The 15,764-nt window shown below is 39.0% G+C and overlaps 1 protein-coding gene across 3 annotated transcripts in view; it reads right to left on the bottom strand.

Moving 5' to 3' along the window:
• Positions 1-15,764, bottom strand: part of ST7L (suppression of tumorigenicity 7 like) — a 149,510-nt gene that overhangs the window by 90,358 nt on the left and 43,388 nt on the right. For all 3 annotated transcript variants that reach the window (XM_066352861.1, XM_066352860.1, XM_066352862.1), the window contains exons 10-11: positions 9,376-9,448; positions 7,973-8,075 (exon numbers count right to left, since the gene is read on the bottom strand). In XM_066352861.1, coding sequence (XP_066208958.1) covers positions 7,973-8,075; positions 9,376-9,448 — 176 coding nt within the window. The remainder of the gene's footprint in view (positions 1-7,972; positions 8,076-9,375; positions 9,449-15,764) is intronic.

Here is a 15,764-nt window from a genome sequence, read left to right as displayed (position 1 = left end):
AAATAAATAAATAAAACACCAGCACATGTTTTTTATTTGTTTGTTTGTTTCTATAGACACTTAACTGTTCCAGCACCATTTGTTGAAAACATCATCCTTTCCCCATTGAACACTGAGTTAGTTGCCTTGGAACACTTGTTGAAAATCAACTAACCATAATTATGTGTTTGTTTCAGGATTCTCTATTATCTTCCAGTAATCTATACTTCAATCTTTTTTGTGTGTGTGACAGAGACAGAAAGAGGGACAGATAGGGACAGACAGACAGGAAGGGAGAGATGAGAAGCATCAATTCTTCATTGTGGCTCCTTAGTTGTTCATTGATTGCTTTCTCATATGTGCCTTGACCAGGGGGCTACAGCAGAGCGAGTGACCCCTTGCTTAAGCCAGCGACCTTGGGCTTCAAGCCAGTGATCTTTGGGCTCAAGCCAGCAACCATGGGGTCGTGTCTATGATCCCACGCTCAAGCCAGCGACCCCGTGCTCAAACTGGTGAGTTGTACTCAAGTCAGATGAGCACGCGTTCAAGCTGGCGACCTTGAAGTTTCGAACCTGGGTCCTCTGTGTTCCAGTCTGACACTCTATCCCCTGCGCCACTGCCTGCCTGGTCAGGCTATACTTCAATCTTTATGCCAATATTATACTACCTTAATTGCTGTTAAAAAATGTCTTTTCTTTTAAAAAAATTTTTATTGATTGATTTTAGATAGAAAAAGTGGGAGAGAGATAGAGACAGGAATGTCCTGTATGTGCCCTGACCAGGAATCAAACCAGTAACCTTTGTGCTTCAGGACGATGTTCTAACCTACTGAGACAGCAGACCAGGGCAAAACATGTCTTTTCAAAAAGCTTTAAAACATCTTAAAGTTGATCATGTAAATCTTCCAACCTTGTTTTTCTTTTGCAAAATTGCTTTGGCTTTTCTAGGTCCTTTGCATTTCCATATACCATATTTTTTACTCCATAAGACACACTTTTTTTCCTCAAAAGTGGAGGGGAAAATGCCCATGCGTCTTATGGAGCGAAGGTTCATTTTTTTTTAGCTGCTGCAGTTCCTGGAAAACTATGAGAGTATTTGAACATTAAAGTCTCTTTTCATTTGTTAATAACAGTGCTAATGGTTGCTAATACTGCTATTGAGTTTACACTGTTAAAATATTATTGTGGCCTGACCAGGCGGTGGCGCAGTGGATAGAGCATCGGACTGGGATGTGGAGGACCTAGGTTCGAGACCCCAAGGTCGCCAGTTCGAGCGCGGGCTCATCTGGTTTGAGAAAAAAAAAAAAAAGAAGCTCACCAGCTTGGACCCAAGGTCACTGGCTTGAGCAAGAGGTTACTCGCTCTGCTGTAGCTCCATTGTCAAGGCACATATGAGAAAGCAATCAATGAACAACTAAGGTGTCGTGAAGAAAAACTAATGATTGATGCTTCTCATCTCTCTCTGTTAATGTCTGTCTGTCTCTATCTATCCCTCTCTCTGACTCTCTCTGTCTCTGTAAAAAATAAAAAAAAATAAAAAAAAATATTATTGTGGTATATTTTATTAAATATTTTAACACACCATTTGGTTCAGAATATATTTTTTTACTTTCCTCCTTAAAACCATTGAGTGTGTCTATGGTCAGGTGCGTCTTATGGAGCAAAAAATATGGTAAATTTGAGGATGAGCTTGTCTATTTCTACAAATAAGCCTGGTAGGATTTTAATAGGAATTACATTTAATCTATAAATCAATCAAATATTGTGATCTTAATAATATTAAACCTCCCATTTATTTAAATTTTCTTTCATTTCTCTCAGAATTGTTTTGTAGTATTTCAGTGTGTGTATGTGTGTGTGTGTGTGTGTGTGTGTGTGTGTGTGTGTGTGTGTGTGTTTGTTTCAAAAAAGTATCCCTAAAAGCATCATAGATCGCCCTGGCTGGATGGCTTGGTTGGGTGGAGCATTGTCCAGAAGAGCAGAGGTTGCTAGTTTGATTCCCTGGTCAGGGCACATATAGGAACAGATCAGTGTTCCTGTCCTCTATCTCTCCCCTACTTCCTCTCTCACTAAAATCAATCAATAAAAATTTTTTTAAAGTATCATAGATTAGAGCAGATTTAATCTGGAAATTAATATATATCACCTATCCAAAAATTCAATTTTGTAATTAGGGCAACGCCTTGGATTTCTACCACTCTTCCATGTGGTAGTTCTGAAAACCAATGCACAACGCACATCATAACTGTTACTGCTGAGAACACACTTTGCATGAGAGGGTTTCTGAAACAGAAAAGTCCACAACCTTAGGAATCAGACAGTTCATATTTTGTTATATTGAGTGTGAATTAAATAAAATTTTTAAGTATCTTAATGGCATATTTAATTTTAATAGTTCTGGTTAATAACCGCTGCTCATCTTCTCACAAAAGGAACAGATTCCCACCCCCTCCCGACTAATAACAATAGCAATCACTTCTGTAATGCTTACTCTGTGTCAGGAGCCCCTCTAAGCACTGTAAAGACATGTTATAAGGTCGTTTAACCTTATAACAACTCTAACAAGTAGGGAATATCATCCCCATTTTACACAAGGAGAAACTCAAGTCCAGAGAAGTAACTTGTCCAAGATCATACAACCAAGTAAGTAGTGGAGCCAGAATCCAAACCTAGGCAGTCCAGTTTGCAGAATCCATTCTCTTAACCACTCTGAAGACTAAAAAAGGGGAGCATTTCATATAAAAATATTTTCAGAGCTCTGCTTCCAGTAATGGAAGTAATTCAGATCAACCCTACCAGATAACTAGAAAGACTGAACAAAATATTTTTAAAATCTAATCAAATATGATACATCAGAGTTAGCAAAGGGTAAGGAATAACTAGGCCACAATCGAAAGAAACTAGAAATCAGAGAAGTAAGTCACATTTGGAGCTTCCTTTAAAGTAGTGACATTTGCCAACCCAGACAAGATAGCTGAAAGGGAGGTCAGCCTTTTTGCCAGTTTTAGAAAGCTAGAGTTAAAGGCCTGTCAAGAGTCAGGCAAAACCCTCAGACTGGATTGGGAGCCTCAAAAACTGCCTTCCAGGAATGAGGGTGAACTAGAAATAAGCCAACTCTTTCATGGACTGTAGCCCAATTTCAACTCATCTGGATGGATAAAAAAATATCAATCCCTAAAACTGAATGAACGGGACCCACCCTGCTAGTGCTTGTTTCAGGGCTTTAAGAACAAGGAAAATCCTCTCTGAAGGGAGAGTGTATTACCCAAGGTTTCAAATCTGGCACATCGTCAAAGAAAATGAGGCATAAGAGAAAACAAGACAATATGAACATGACACAGTAGAAAACAGAAACAAATATACAGAAGTCCCAGAGATTGTGATTAACAGGGAAAGGCTTTAAGATAACTATTTTAAACTATTCTCAAAGAGATCAAGAACTATATTTAAAAATCTGACAGAGAATTAGAAACTATAAATAACAAAGGAGATGTGAAAACTAAATAGAAACTCAAGAGTTAAAAAATGTGTCAAAGGAGCCTGGCCTGTGGTGGCACAGTGGATAAACCTTCGGCCTGGAATGCCAAGGTCGCCAGTTCGAAACCCTGGGCTTCCCTGGTCAAGGCACATACAACAAGCAAGCAATGGACAACTAACATGAAGCAACTATGAGTTTATACTTCCCATTCCATGCTCCCCTTTCTCTCCTGTCTCTGTAAAAAAAAACACCAATAAATAAAGTATTAAAAAAAAATGTTTCAAAGGAATGAATTGCACAGAGTATTGTCTCTAACCACAATGCAATTATGCTAGAAATCTTTCAAAAAAGATAATCTTCAAATGTTATAAAAATTAAGAAACATATACATCTAAATGGAATAAATATACCTCTAAATCAAAGAGGAGACCACTGAGAAATGCTGCAGGAGTGATTAACTGTAAAACTCTTAAAATGGAAAAATGAAACAAAGGGGAGACATAAAGGAAATGAGAAAATACTTTGGGTTGACAGGTCTAATTCCTGTACCAGGCTTTCATCCCACACAGCCACCAGCATGTCATCCCTGCCACTCTCTTTCTTCCTCAGCTCCTCTTCCTTCTCACTCAGTTTGCCAGGAATGGAAAGGAGAGGGCCAGGGGAAGCGCCAACCCCCTTCTGCTCCTGCCCATGGCACATGCCGCCACCACAGCGGGCCTCCTCGCCATCGCCATCTCCTCCCTCTTATCCCGCCTCTTTCACAGGAAGCAGATGTGCATTTTGATGGGGTTTAATGTGGAAACACTAGAATATAAGAACATTTGTCTCGTTCCATAGTATGGGAAGTTGGTGGTCAAGATAAAATAAGGCCTCTCTGGAGGCATTACTTCCAGAATATCCAGGGTCTTATTTTTATGGTAGATAGCAATGATCGTGAAAGAATTCAGGAAGGAGCCAAAGAGTTACAAAAAATGCTTCAGGAAGATGAGTTGCAGAAGGCAGTGCCGCTGCTTTTTGCAAGCAAACGGGATTTGCCAAGTGGTGTGGCCATCAGTGAAATGACAGATAAATTAGGTTCTCAGTCTTCCTAACAGAAAGAACGTGGTATGTTCAAGCCATTTGTACTACACAAGGAACGGGTCTGTATGAGGGACTTGACTGGCTGTCAAATGAGCTTTCAAACGTTAAATGAAACTTGGTATCTAACCAAGGACATGTTTAATAGAATTGGTCTAGGCTTGTTACAACAAAATTAGTCTGCATCTTGGCTATTAAATAGTATCTGGGAATAGTTTGGGCAGAATATTATAGCATTTAAACTTATTTTGTTACCAATTATTGTTTGCCAAGTATAATGTTGCACGTTAGCAATTTGTTTGTTTTTAAAGAAATTCTCCTTAACTTAGAGGAAGAAAATATCCTCTTTTAATTTTACTTCCTTTAAGCCTAAATGTCTGGACTTAGCTATTGTGACACCTTCAAATAGTTTTAAATGTTTTTGAGCCCACAACAAATAATATTTTAAAGGCATCCCCCTTTACTGATAACTTTATTATTCCTGGGACAGTCTGCTGATTTAAAAAAAAATGTAGCATTCCATTTGTATTTCTTTTTCTCCCTTTGCCAAAAAGATTTTCTAATAATGCTTGTACCAGCCAGCGAAATGCTCCAAAAACACTATTGGGATCTCTTGCACTGAGGAACTTATTATTTTTTCCCCATTATTGACTCCTGGCTTCCATCAGCCAAGCTTACCTTGATGTGGTTTGGATTCAATAGCTAATTAGTCTGTGCTGACAGCAAAGAGTTCAGATTGAGATAATTTTTAATACCCAGCATACAGCCTTTCTTTATATTGTGTCTCTTCTATGTTGCATGTTGCTTTGGTATCAGCCTGACTCTGCCCAGTATATGATAGTTCTGCTGCTATTTATTGTTTATTGGTGAACATATTTCCATTAAGGGCTTTTGAAAAACTCATCAAACTCAATTGATTAAGTTTTCTTCATAACCCATCTGAAATTATTCCTAATATGTAAAAAATACTTTGAACTAAATTATATAGAAATACTGCTATAGTATGCAGTTAACGTGTACATACAGGTTTATAGACTTATGTAAGTATGTATATTTATAAGAAGAAAGGCTAAATATTAATGAGCTAAATACCTATCAAACAAGATACAAAAACTAAAAATAAAATAGGAACAAAGAAAGTTGAAGGAAAGCCATAAAGAGCACAATGAATGAAACAGAAAGCAAATAGTAGAAAGAAACAACAAAGCCAGAGCTCAGTTCTTTACATCTAATAAAATGGACAGATCCCGATAATCTAATCAAAGAAAAAAAAAATAGGTAGCCAGTGTTAGAAAGTAAAAAGTAGCTATAACTAATCCCACAGATATTAACAAGGTAATAAAAGGGTTTTATGAAATCTTTATGCCAATAAACTTGAACATTTTTATAAGATAAATTTCTAAAAACTTATAACACACCAAAAGCCAATACAATAATAACAAATTTAAATAATTATGGAATGGCCTGACCAGGTGGTGGCACAGTGGATAGAGCATCGGACTGGGATGCGGAGGGCCCAGGTTCGAGACCCCAAGGTCCCCAGCTTGAGTGCGGACTCATCTGGTTTGAGCAAGGTTCACCAGCTTAGACCCAGGGTCACTGGCTCGAGCAAGGGGTCACTCGGTCTGCTGAAGGCCCACGGTCAAGGCACATATGAGAAAGCAATCAATGAACAACTAAGGTGTCCCAACGAAAAACTAATGATTGATGCTTCTCATCTCTCTCCGTTCCTATCTGTCCCTATCTATCCCTCTCTCTGACTCTGTAAATAATAATAATAATAATAATTATGGAATGGCCAAAGAAATTGAATTTTTAATTAAACTATTAAACTAAAGAAATGAAATTTGGTAACAAAAATCCTTTTCAATCAGATGTCTTTATCAGCCAATTGTTTAAGACAGAAAGAATTGTAATTTTACACAAATTGTTCCAGAGGATAAAAAAAGATAGCCCACTCCTTGTTTTACAAAGTCAACAACAACAAAAAAATATAGACCAAATATAAAAGAAGGACGTGAACACAATTAATGTCAGAATAATTGTTACCTTTAGGCAAGAGGGAAGAAGTTGTAATTAGGGAAGGGCAGTAGGTGGGCTTCTGAGGGCTGGCAATGTCGTTTCTTACCTCAGTGGTAGTTTCTACTTGCTTTATAATCATTAAGATGCACATTTCTGTTTTTTAAACTTTGCTGTATATGTATTATAATTCATAATAAAAATTTTATTTAAATTTATGGGACCAGTGTCACTTAATGAGAGAATGGTAAAAATATTTGTTGACTCTAACTCTTAGATTTCAGTAGTTTTCTTAACTCTATTATTAGTTACTCTAACAGATTTATAACTTTTATATCTTGGCACTTATCTTTTAGAGATTAATCTCTTTAATGTTTACGAATTTCCAAATTCCATTAACATGCATTATACTGGAATCAATAGTTATAATTACATTTTCTCATAAAGACATCTATTCTTTAATATTCTATAATTCCTAACATGGGGCATTGTCTTTAAAATTCAAAATTTAATTTTGGGTAGTAATACACAAAGATTAACCAGTAATCTGTATGTCTGCAAGGTGCATATTATAAGACAAATGAGATGGGTACAGTTTCATCTGGGACCAAATAAACATCAACTCAGCAGTTTTCTGGGAACTTCCACATCTGTTTTCTGATCTTTGATTTTTTTTTTGGCAGAGACAGAGAGAGGGACAGATAGGGACAGACAAACTGGAAGGGAGAGAGATGAGAAACATCAATTCTTCGTTGCGGTTCCTTAGTTGTTCATTGATTGATTTCTCATATGTGCCTTGACCACCGGGGCTACAGCAGACCGAGTGAGTGACCCCTTGCTCGAGCCAGTGACCTTGGGCTCAAGCTGATGAGCCTTGCTCAAACCAGATGAGCCCGCACTCAAGCTGGTGACCTCGGGGTCTCAAACCTGGGTCCTTCCGCATCCCAGTTCGACGCTGTATCCACTGCGCCACTGCCTGGTCAGGCTGATCTTTGATTATTTTAATGTATTGTTTTCAGTCTCTGTCTACTCAGCCCTAGTTCAAAACGCAAGCATCTGTTTAGATGTATAAAGGTTTCACAATAACATGAAACTTGATTTAATACTCTGAAATATGAATGATGTTTTATTAAGACCAAGCCATTTTATTTCTTCTCTATAACTGTAGTAAAAGGAACAGGTAAGTGAACACATTTCAAATTCTACCCTGACAGTAATCACAAAGCCTACAGTGAACTACTGCTCCTACCTGCCTTTCTAAGTGCCTTTTAACATCTCCTTTAAGGTGAATAATGAGCATCAAACTACAGTGGACTAAAACAATTCTGCTCAAATGATGAGACCCAAACTTTGGTCTGTACACTGTCATCACTTTGACAAACTTAAATAGAAGTAGTTATTTTTATCCTAAATGCCTCACCTTCGGAACATGCGGGTTAAATTCCACAGCTCTATGAATCGCTTCCACAGCATTAACCTCTGCTGTGCTTAACCCTCTCCTGGAGGCTGTTTCTGGGGAGAATCTGTAAGAAAACCAACAAGTAAAGAAAGAAGTATTTTAAAATATATGGATTTAGATTGTAATATAATCAAGAGGTTTCTGATGATGGCTAAAGACAAAGCCAAATAACTACTAAATATAAAATTAAAGCCTTTAGTCCAACATATAAAGAAAGGCACAATGAGAAATGAAAACCTCCAAATTTTGGGAAGGAACGACTTCAGGAGAAGTCCACTGAAGGCACACTTTGGAAAAGATAATAAAATATAAAAGGCTACATAGGGATAACCAGAGACTTTCAATTAACAGAGGTACATTCTTATCAAATTTTCACAAAAAAGAAACAGACTGTGAATAATCTATCTAATTCATATCAAGGTAAAAGAAAATGGTTGCCTTTTGGTTGGTTTCTGAATATCTTATCTGTGGAATAAAATGAAATTTGTTAAAGGCAGCCACAAATACATGAATACAGAATAATTCAGAATTATCTTAGAACAAATATGAAACTTGGCCCTGGCCGGTTGGCTCAGCGGTAGAGCGTCGGCCTGGCGTGCGGGGGACCCGGGTTCGATTCCCGGCCAGGGCACATAGGAGAAGCGCCCATTTGCTTCTCCACCCCCACCCCCTCCTTCCTCTCTGTCTCTCTCTTCCCCTCCCACAGCCAAGGCTCCATTGGAGCAAAGATGGCCCGGGCGCTGGGGATGGCTCCTTGGCCTCTGCCCCAGGCGCTAGAGTGGCTCTGGTAGCGGCAGAGAGACCCCCCCACCCCCAGAGGGGCAGAGCATTGCCCCCTGGTGGGCAGAGCGTCGCCCCATGGTGGGCATGCCGGGTGGATCCCGGTCGGGCGCATGCGGGAGTCTGTCTGACTGTCTCTCCCCGTTTCCAGCTTCAGAAAAATACAAAAAAAAAAAAAATGAAACTTATTTCCCTACTACACATCTTATCATTATCATCACAGCTACTATTGTTTTTCTGTCCAGCATTGTTTCAGGCACTTATCACACACAAGCCTCATAAAACCACCCTCCAATATTATTATTTATTTTACAGATGAGGAAGAGACTCAAACTGATTAACTTGCCCAAAGACCCACACCTAGTATGTGTCAGACCTGAATCTGAGTCCCAGGTTTATTTGAGCTCTAAAAACCTTGCTCTTTCCACTCCTCATAGTAGGAAGCCTCAGAGCTGCCTGAGACCAAGGTTTGTTCAGAAGGAATTAGGGAGGAAAACAAACATTTGTTTAAAGTCGGTGGATGGGAAGCATAATACTGAGTTCAGCAGTCTTTCTCAAGTATTATAGTTCCAATAACTACTTACTTATCTGACACCGTCCTCGTCTTCAATAGAGCTGCTGTATAACAGATTGCTGCTGACTTTGGAAGGCTTATATCTGTAATAATAATGTTCAATTTAGGTAAGGATCACAAAAAATATCTAAAGACAATATTTAATAAAAATAATTCATAGAACAAATTCAACAGATATAATAATATATTGTAGTACTAGAAGCATGTATAATATATTACTACAACATGCAGCTGGAAGACCTGATTTTGAATCTTGATTCTCCTATTTACTAGCTATGCATTCTTGAACTAGCAGCCACATTTTTGTGTGTGTTAATGTTGCACTTTAACTCATAAGTCAGTATAAAAGTTTAACACATGTAGTAGGTTGAAAATGTTAGAGACACAGCATCTGGGCTTTGGTTTTCACTTTTTAAATTTATTTCTTGATTGATCTTTGAGAGACAAAGAGAGGAAGGGAGAAAGAGAGAAAAAAGAATCCATTTATGGTTCCACTTAGTTGTGCATTCATTGGTTACTTACCGTATATACCTTGACCGCGGATCAAACCTGCAACGTTGGCGTTTCAGGACAACACTCTAACCAACTTAGCTAACCAGCCAGGGCATGGGACTTTGATTTTTCTAGTAGCAACTTCCTTAACATCAGTATTCTCATCTCAAAATAGAAAAATGGTACTTTTCTGGCAGAAATTAAATTATGTCTGTGAAAGTCCTCAGCACAATGGTGAAAAGTTACTTAACAAATGTTTATAATAATCTGCTTTCCGTAATCCTATTCAGAGAAAAAGGCATAGTATAGATAGAACTACTCTGTAAAAACTCTACCTATTCACAGAGAAAAACTAAGTTTCAAAAAACAATAGAAATATTTAACAGTAGTTAAATCCAGGTGATACAACCATATGTGATTTTAATTTTTTCTTCTTTTTAAAAAATTTTTATTTATTGATTTTAGTGAGAGAGGAAGGGAGAGAGAAAGACAGGAACATCAATCTGTTCTTATATGTGCTCTGACCTGGGATCGAGCCAGTAACCTCTGTACTTCAGGACAATGCTCTAACCAAATGAGCTATCAGGCCAGGGCTAATTTTTCCTTCTTCCCATCACTTTGTATTTGCTACATTTTCTTAAATGACAATTTGCTATATAAAATAAAAATAATTAATCTGGAACTATAATAAATTATTTAAGTCTTTTCTTAAAGAATGCCCAAAGTAGAAAATCAATCAACATCAAGTGTGATACACTACATAAACAAAAAAAAGGATAAAAATAATTTGATCACATCAATAGACATAGAAAAAGCATTTGAAAAAAAAATTCATCATCTCTTTATGATAAAAACTCTCAGCAAAGTGGGAATAAAGGGAACATATCTCAATATAATAAAAACCACACTGAAAACCTCAGCTAACAACATAATCAAGATGAAGTGCTGAACGTTTTTTTCCTCTAAGATGAAGAACAAGACCAGAATATCCACTTTTACCACTCTTGCTCAATATATTAGGGGAAGTCCCAGCCATAGCAATCAGACAGCAAAAGAAATTAAAGGCATCCAGATTAGAGAGGAAGATGTAAAAATTTCCCTATTTGCAGATGACATGTATAAATATTTTATCAAAAAATAGCTGTTAGAACTAATAAATTAATATTCAGAAACCTATTGCATTGTTATATACTAGTAATAAACTATCATAATGAGAAATTAGCAACAAAACCCCATTTACAAATGCATCAAAAAGAATAAAATACCTAGGAATAAATTTAACTAAGGAGTGCCCGGGCCGGTTGGCTCAGCAGCAGAGTGTCAGCCTGGCGTGCGGGGGACCCGGGTTCGATTCCCGGCCAGGGCACATAGGAGAAGCACCCATTTGCTTCTCCACCCCCGCCCCCTCCTTCCTCTCTGTCTCTCTCTTCCCCTCCCGCAGCCAAGGCTCCATTGGAGCAAGGATGGCCCGGGCGCTGGGGATGGCTCCTTGGCCTCTGCCCCAGGCTCTGGAGTGGCTCTGGTCGTGGCAGAGCGACGCTCCGGAGGGGCAGAGCATCGCCCCCTGGTGGGTAGAGCGTCACCCCTGGTGGGTGTGCCGGGTGGATCCCGGTCGGGCGCATGCGGGAGTCTGTCTGACTGTCTCTCCCCGTTTCCAGCTTCAGAAAAAAAAAAAAAAATTTAACTAAGGAGTTAAAAGGTCTCTGTTATGAAAACTGTAAGACATTGATGAAAGAAATTAAAGAAGACACAAATAAATGGAAAGATATACTGTGCTCATGCACTGGAAGAATTAATATTGTTAAAATGTCCATATCACCCAAAGCAATCCATGTATTTAATGCAATCCCTATCAAAAGCCAATGGCATTTTCATAGAACTAGAACAAATAATCCTAAAATTTATGCAGAACCACAAAAGAAACCTGAATAGCCCTGGTCAGATAGCTCAGTTGATTAGATCATTCGAAAGCACAGAGATGGCCAGTTCAATCCTCAGTCAGGGCACATGCAGGAACAGATCAATGTTGATGTTCTCTCTCTCTTCCTCCCTTCCTCTCCCTCTCTCCTTTCCTCTCTCTCTAAAGTCAATACACTTTAAAAATATTTTTAAAAAATCCCAAATAGCCAAAGCAATCTTGAGAAAAAAGAACAAAGCTGGAGGTATCATGCTACCCAAGTTTAAACTATACTACAAAGCTACAGTAATCAAAATAGTATGGTTTGAAGGGGTGGCACAAAAATAGACACATAGATCAACAGAACAGAACAGACAGCCCAGAAGTAAACCCAACCTTATATGGTCAAATTGGTCTATGACAAAGGAGACAAGACTATATACAATGGGGTAAAGACAGTCTCTTCAATAAATCATGCTGGGAAAACTGTACAGATACATGTAATAAAATGAAACTACACCACTTTCTTATACCATACATAAAATAAACTCAAAATGGATTAAAGGCCTAAAACCATAAAACTCTTAGAAGAAAACATAGGCAATAAACACTGACATTGGTCTTAGCAATATATTTTTTAATATGTCTCCTAAGGCAAAGATAATAAAAACAAAAAGTAAAAAGGACTACATCAAACTAAAAAGCTTTGGCCCTGGCCAGTGGCTCAATGGATAGAGTGCCAGCCTGCCATATAGACATCCTAGGTTCAATTACTAGTCAGCGCACACAGGGGAAGCAACCATCTGCTTTTCCCCACTCCCTCCTCCCTTCTCTCCCTCTTCCCCTCTCGCAGCCAGTGGCTCCATTTGTTCGAATGTGGCCCCAGGCTCCATTGGAGCACATCAGCCTCAGGCGCTAAAAATAGCTTGGTACTTCAGCATCAGCCCAAGATGGAGTTGCCCAGGTGGATCCTGGTCAGGGCACATGTAGGAGCCTGCCTCACTATCTCCCCTCCTCTCACCTAAAAAAACAAACAAAAAATAAAACAAAAAATAAAAAGTTTTTGTAATACAAAGGAAAACATCAACAAGACAAAAAGGCAATCTAGTAAATGGGAGAAGCTATCTCCAAAAGATATCTCTGATAAGGGGTTAATATCCAAAACATATTAAAAAAAACTCATAGCCTGACCAAGTGGTGGTGCAGTGGATAGAGCGTCGGACTAGATGCAGAGGATCCAGTTTCAAAACCCTGAGGTCACTAGCTTGAGCATGGGCTCAACCGGCTTGAGTGCGGCCTCACCAGCTTGAGCATGGGGTCACTGGTTTGAGCGTGGGATCATAGATATGACCTCTTCGTCGCTGGCTTGAAGCCCAAGGTCACTGGCTTGAGCAAGGGGTCACTCGCTCTGCTGTAGCTCCCTGATCAAGGCACATATGAGAAAGCAATCAATGAACACTGAGGAGCTGCAACAAAAAATTGATGCTTCTCACTTCTCTCCCTGTCTATCTGTCCCTATCTGTACCTCTGTCTCTCTGTCTCTGTCACAAAAATAAAGAACTCATACAACCCAACATCAAAAGAAAAATCTGATTTAAAAAATGGGGAGAGGACTTGAATAGACATTTCTCCAAAGAGGACAACAGATGGCCGAGAAACACAAAAAGATACTCAACATCACTAATAATCGGCCAAATGCAAATCAAAACTATAATGAGACATTTCTCCACACCTGTCAAAATGGCTATTATCAAAAAGACAACAAAGATACATGTTGGAGAGAATGTGGGGAAAAAAGGATCCCTTGTGCATTGTTGGTGGAATTGTAAACTGGAGCAGCCAGTTTACAGTATGGAAGATCCTCAAAAAATTAAAAATAGAACTACCATGACTAAACAATTTCACTTCTGGGTATTTATCTGAGGAAATCGAAAATACTAAGATGAAAAGATATGCACCCCTATGTTCACTGCAGCATTATTTATAAGAGTCGAGATATAGAAGCAACCTAAGTGTCCACTGGTGACGAATAGACAAAGAAGATAGATGTCATACATACAGGCAATAAAATACTACTTGGCCGTAAAAAAGAACGAAATCTTGCCATTTGCTACAAAACAGATAGATGAACCTAGAAGGTATTATGCTAAGTGAAATAAGGCAGACAGAGAGAGACAAATACTGTATGCTTTCACTTATACTGTGGAATCTAAAAGACAAAATAAATGAACAAACAAAAAAACTCAGAAACAGCATATAGATACAGAGAACTATCTGATGGTTGCCAAATGGGAGAAGGGGAATGAGGTAAAAAGGTGAAGGGGACTAACAAGTACAAACTGCCAGTTATAAAATTAGTCAAGAAGCTGTAAACTACAGCACAGGGAATACAGTCAATATTGGAATAACTACGTATGGGGTCCGATGGGTACTAGACTTATCATGGTGATTACTTCATAAGGAACATAAACATCTAATCAATATATTATAAACTGAAACTAATTTAACATTGTCAACTATAGTTAAAAATTAATGAAAAAGTAATGTTCTGTTTTATAGAGAGAGACAGGAAAGGAGAAAGAGGAGGAAGAGAGAGATGAGAAGCATCAACTCATAGTCACTTTACTTTTAGTTGTTTACTGATTGCTTTTCATACATGCCTTACCAGGGAGCTCAAGCCAATCCAGTGACCTTGGGCTAAAGCCAGAAAACTTTGGGCTCAAGCCAGTGACCTTGGGATCATGCTGATGACCTTGGGATCATGTCAATGATCCTGAGCTCAAGTCGACAAGCTTGGGCTCAAACTGATGATCCTGCACTCAACTTGGTAACCTCAGGGTTTCGAATCAGGGCACCTCAGCACCCCTGCCAAGGCTCAATCCACTATGCTACCACCAGTCAGGCTCAAAATAATGTTATTAGGAGAGTAAGGCCACAGAATCCTTTGAAGTTTTAGATTTTAGAGTTATACCAGCAAATGGAGAACTAAAGAAGTAAATTGCTTTTTACTTCAGAATTCTAGAATGATAAAAACTGAGGACTCATAAAAATAAATGAAAACACAGAAGCCTATCTAAGGCGCTAATTTTATTTTATTTTTAATGAATCAAGTTCTCTCTAACCTTTTTTTTTTTTTTTTTTTTTTTGGATTTTTCTGAAGCTGGAAACGGGGAGAGACAGCCAGACAGACTCCCGCATGCGCCCGACCGGGATCCACCCGGCACGCCCACCAGGGGCGACGCTCTGCCCACCAGGGGGCGATGCTCTGCCGTGACCAGAGCCACTCCAGCGCCTGGGGCAGAGGCCAAGGATCCCCAGCGCCCGGGCCATCCCTGCTCCAACGGAGCCTTGGCTGCGGGAGGGGAAGAGAGAGACAGAGAGGAAGGAGGGGGGTGGGGGTGGAGAAGCAAATGGGCACTTCTCCTATGTGCCCTGGCTGGGAATCGAACCCAGGTCCCCTGCACGCCAGGCCGACGCTCTACCGCTGAGCCAACCGGCCAGGGCCCTCTCTAACCTTTTTATATTTGGTTCCTAAGCTTGTTCATCATAAGTATCATAAATTCTGACTAGGTAGCTCAGTTGGTTAGAATTTTGTCCAGATACATGAACATCGTGGGTTCGATCCCAGGTCATGACATATGCAAGAATCAACCAATGGATGCGTAAATAAGTGGAACAACAAATCAATGTTTCTCCCCCTGCCTCCCTTCCTCTCTCTCAAAAATCAATTTTAAAAAAGACTAAAAAAATAAGTATCATAAGCAGGCCATGCATCTGATAAGTCACATATGGAAAGAATTTCTCATAAATTTCACCATGAGCCCACACTATTCTGAAGCACTTCCTAAGAATTCCAGATGTTTAAAAGAAATAAACTTCTCTTTCCAAGTGTAACACATTTCAAACCTTCCAAATCATGGGGATTCCCAAGTTCATGGGTAAGAACTGACAAATGGACAAGTGTGAATAAATGACTGATATGTTTTCTTACAGAGGAAGATATGATCAGA

This window comes from Saccopteryx leptura, chromosome 11 (assembly GCF_036850995.1).
Source record: "Saccopteryx leptura isolate mSacLep1 chromosome 11, mSacLep1_pri_phased_curated, whole genome shotgun sequence".
In the NCBI taxonomy this organism is placed as follows: domain Eukaryota; kingdom Metazoa; phylum Chordata; class Mammalia; order Chiroptera; family Emballonuridae; genus Saccopteryx; species Saccopteryx leptura.
Note: the sequence above shows the minus strand (reverse complement) of the source record. Positions and strands in the feature narration are given on the sequence as shown.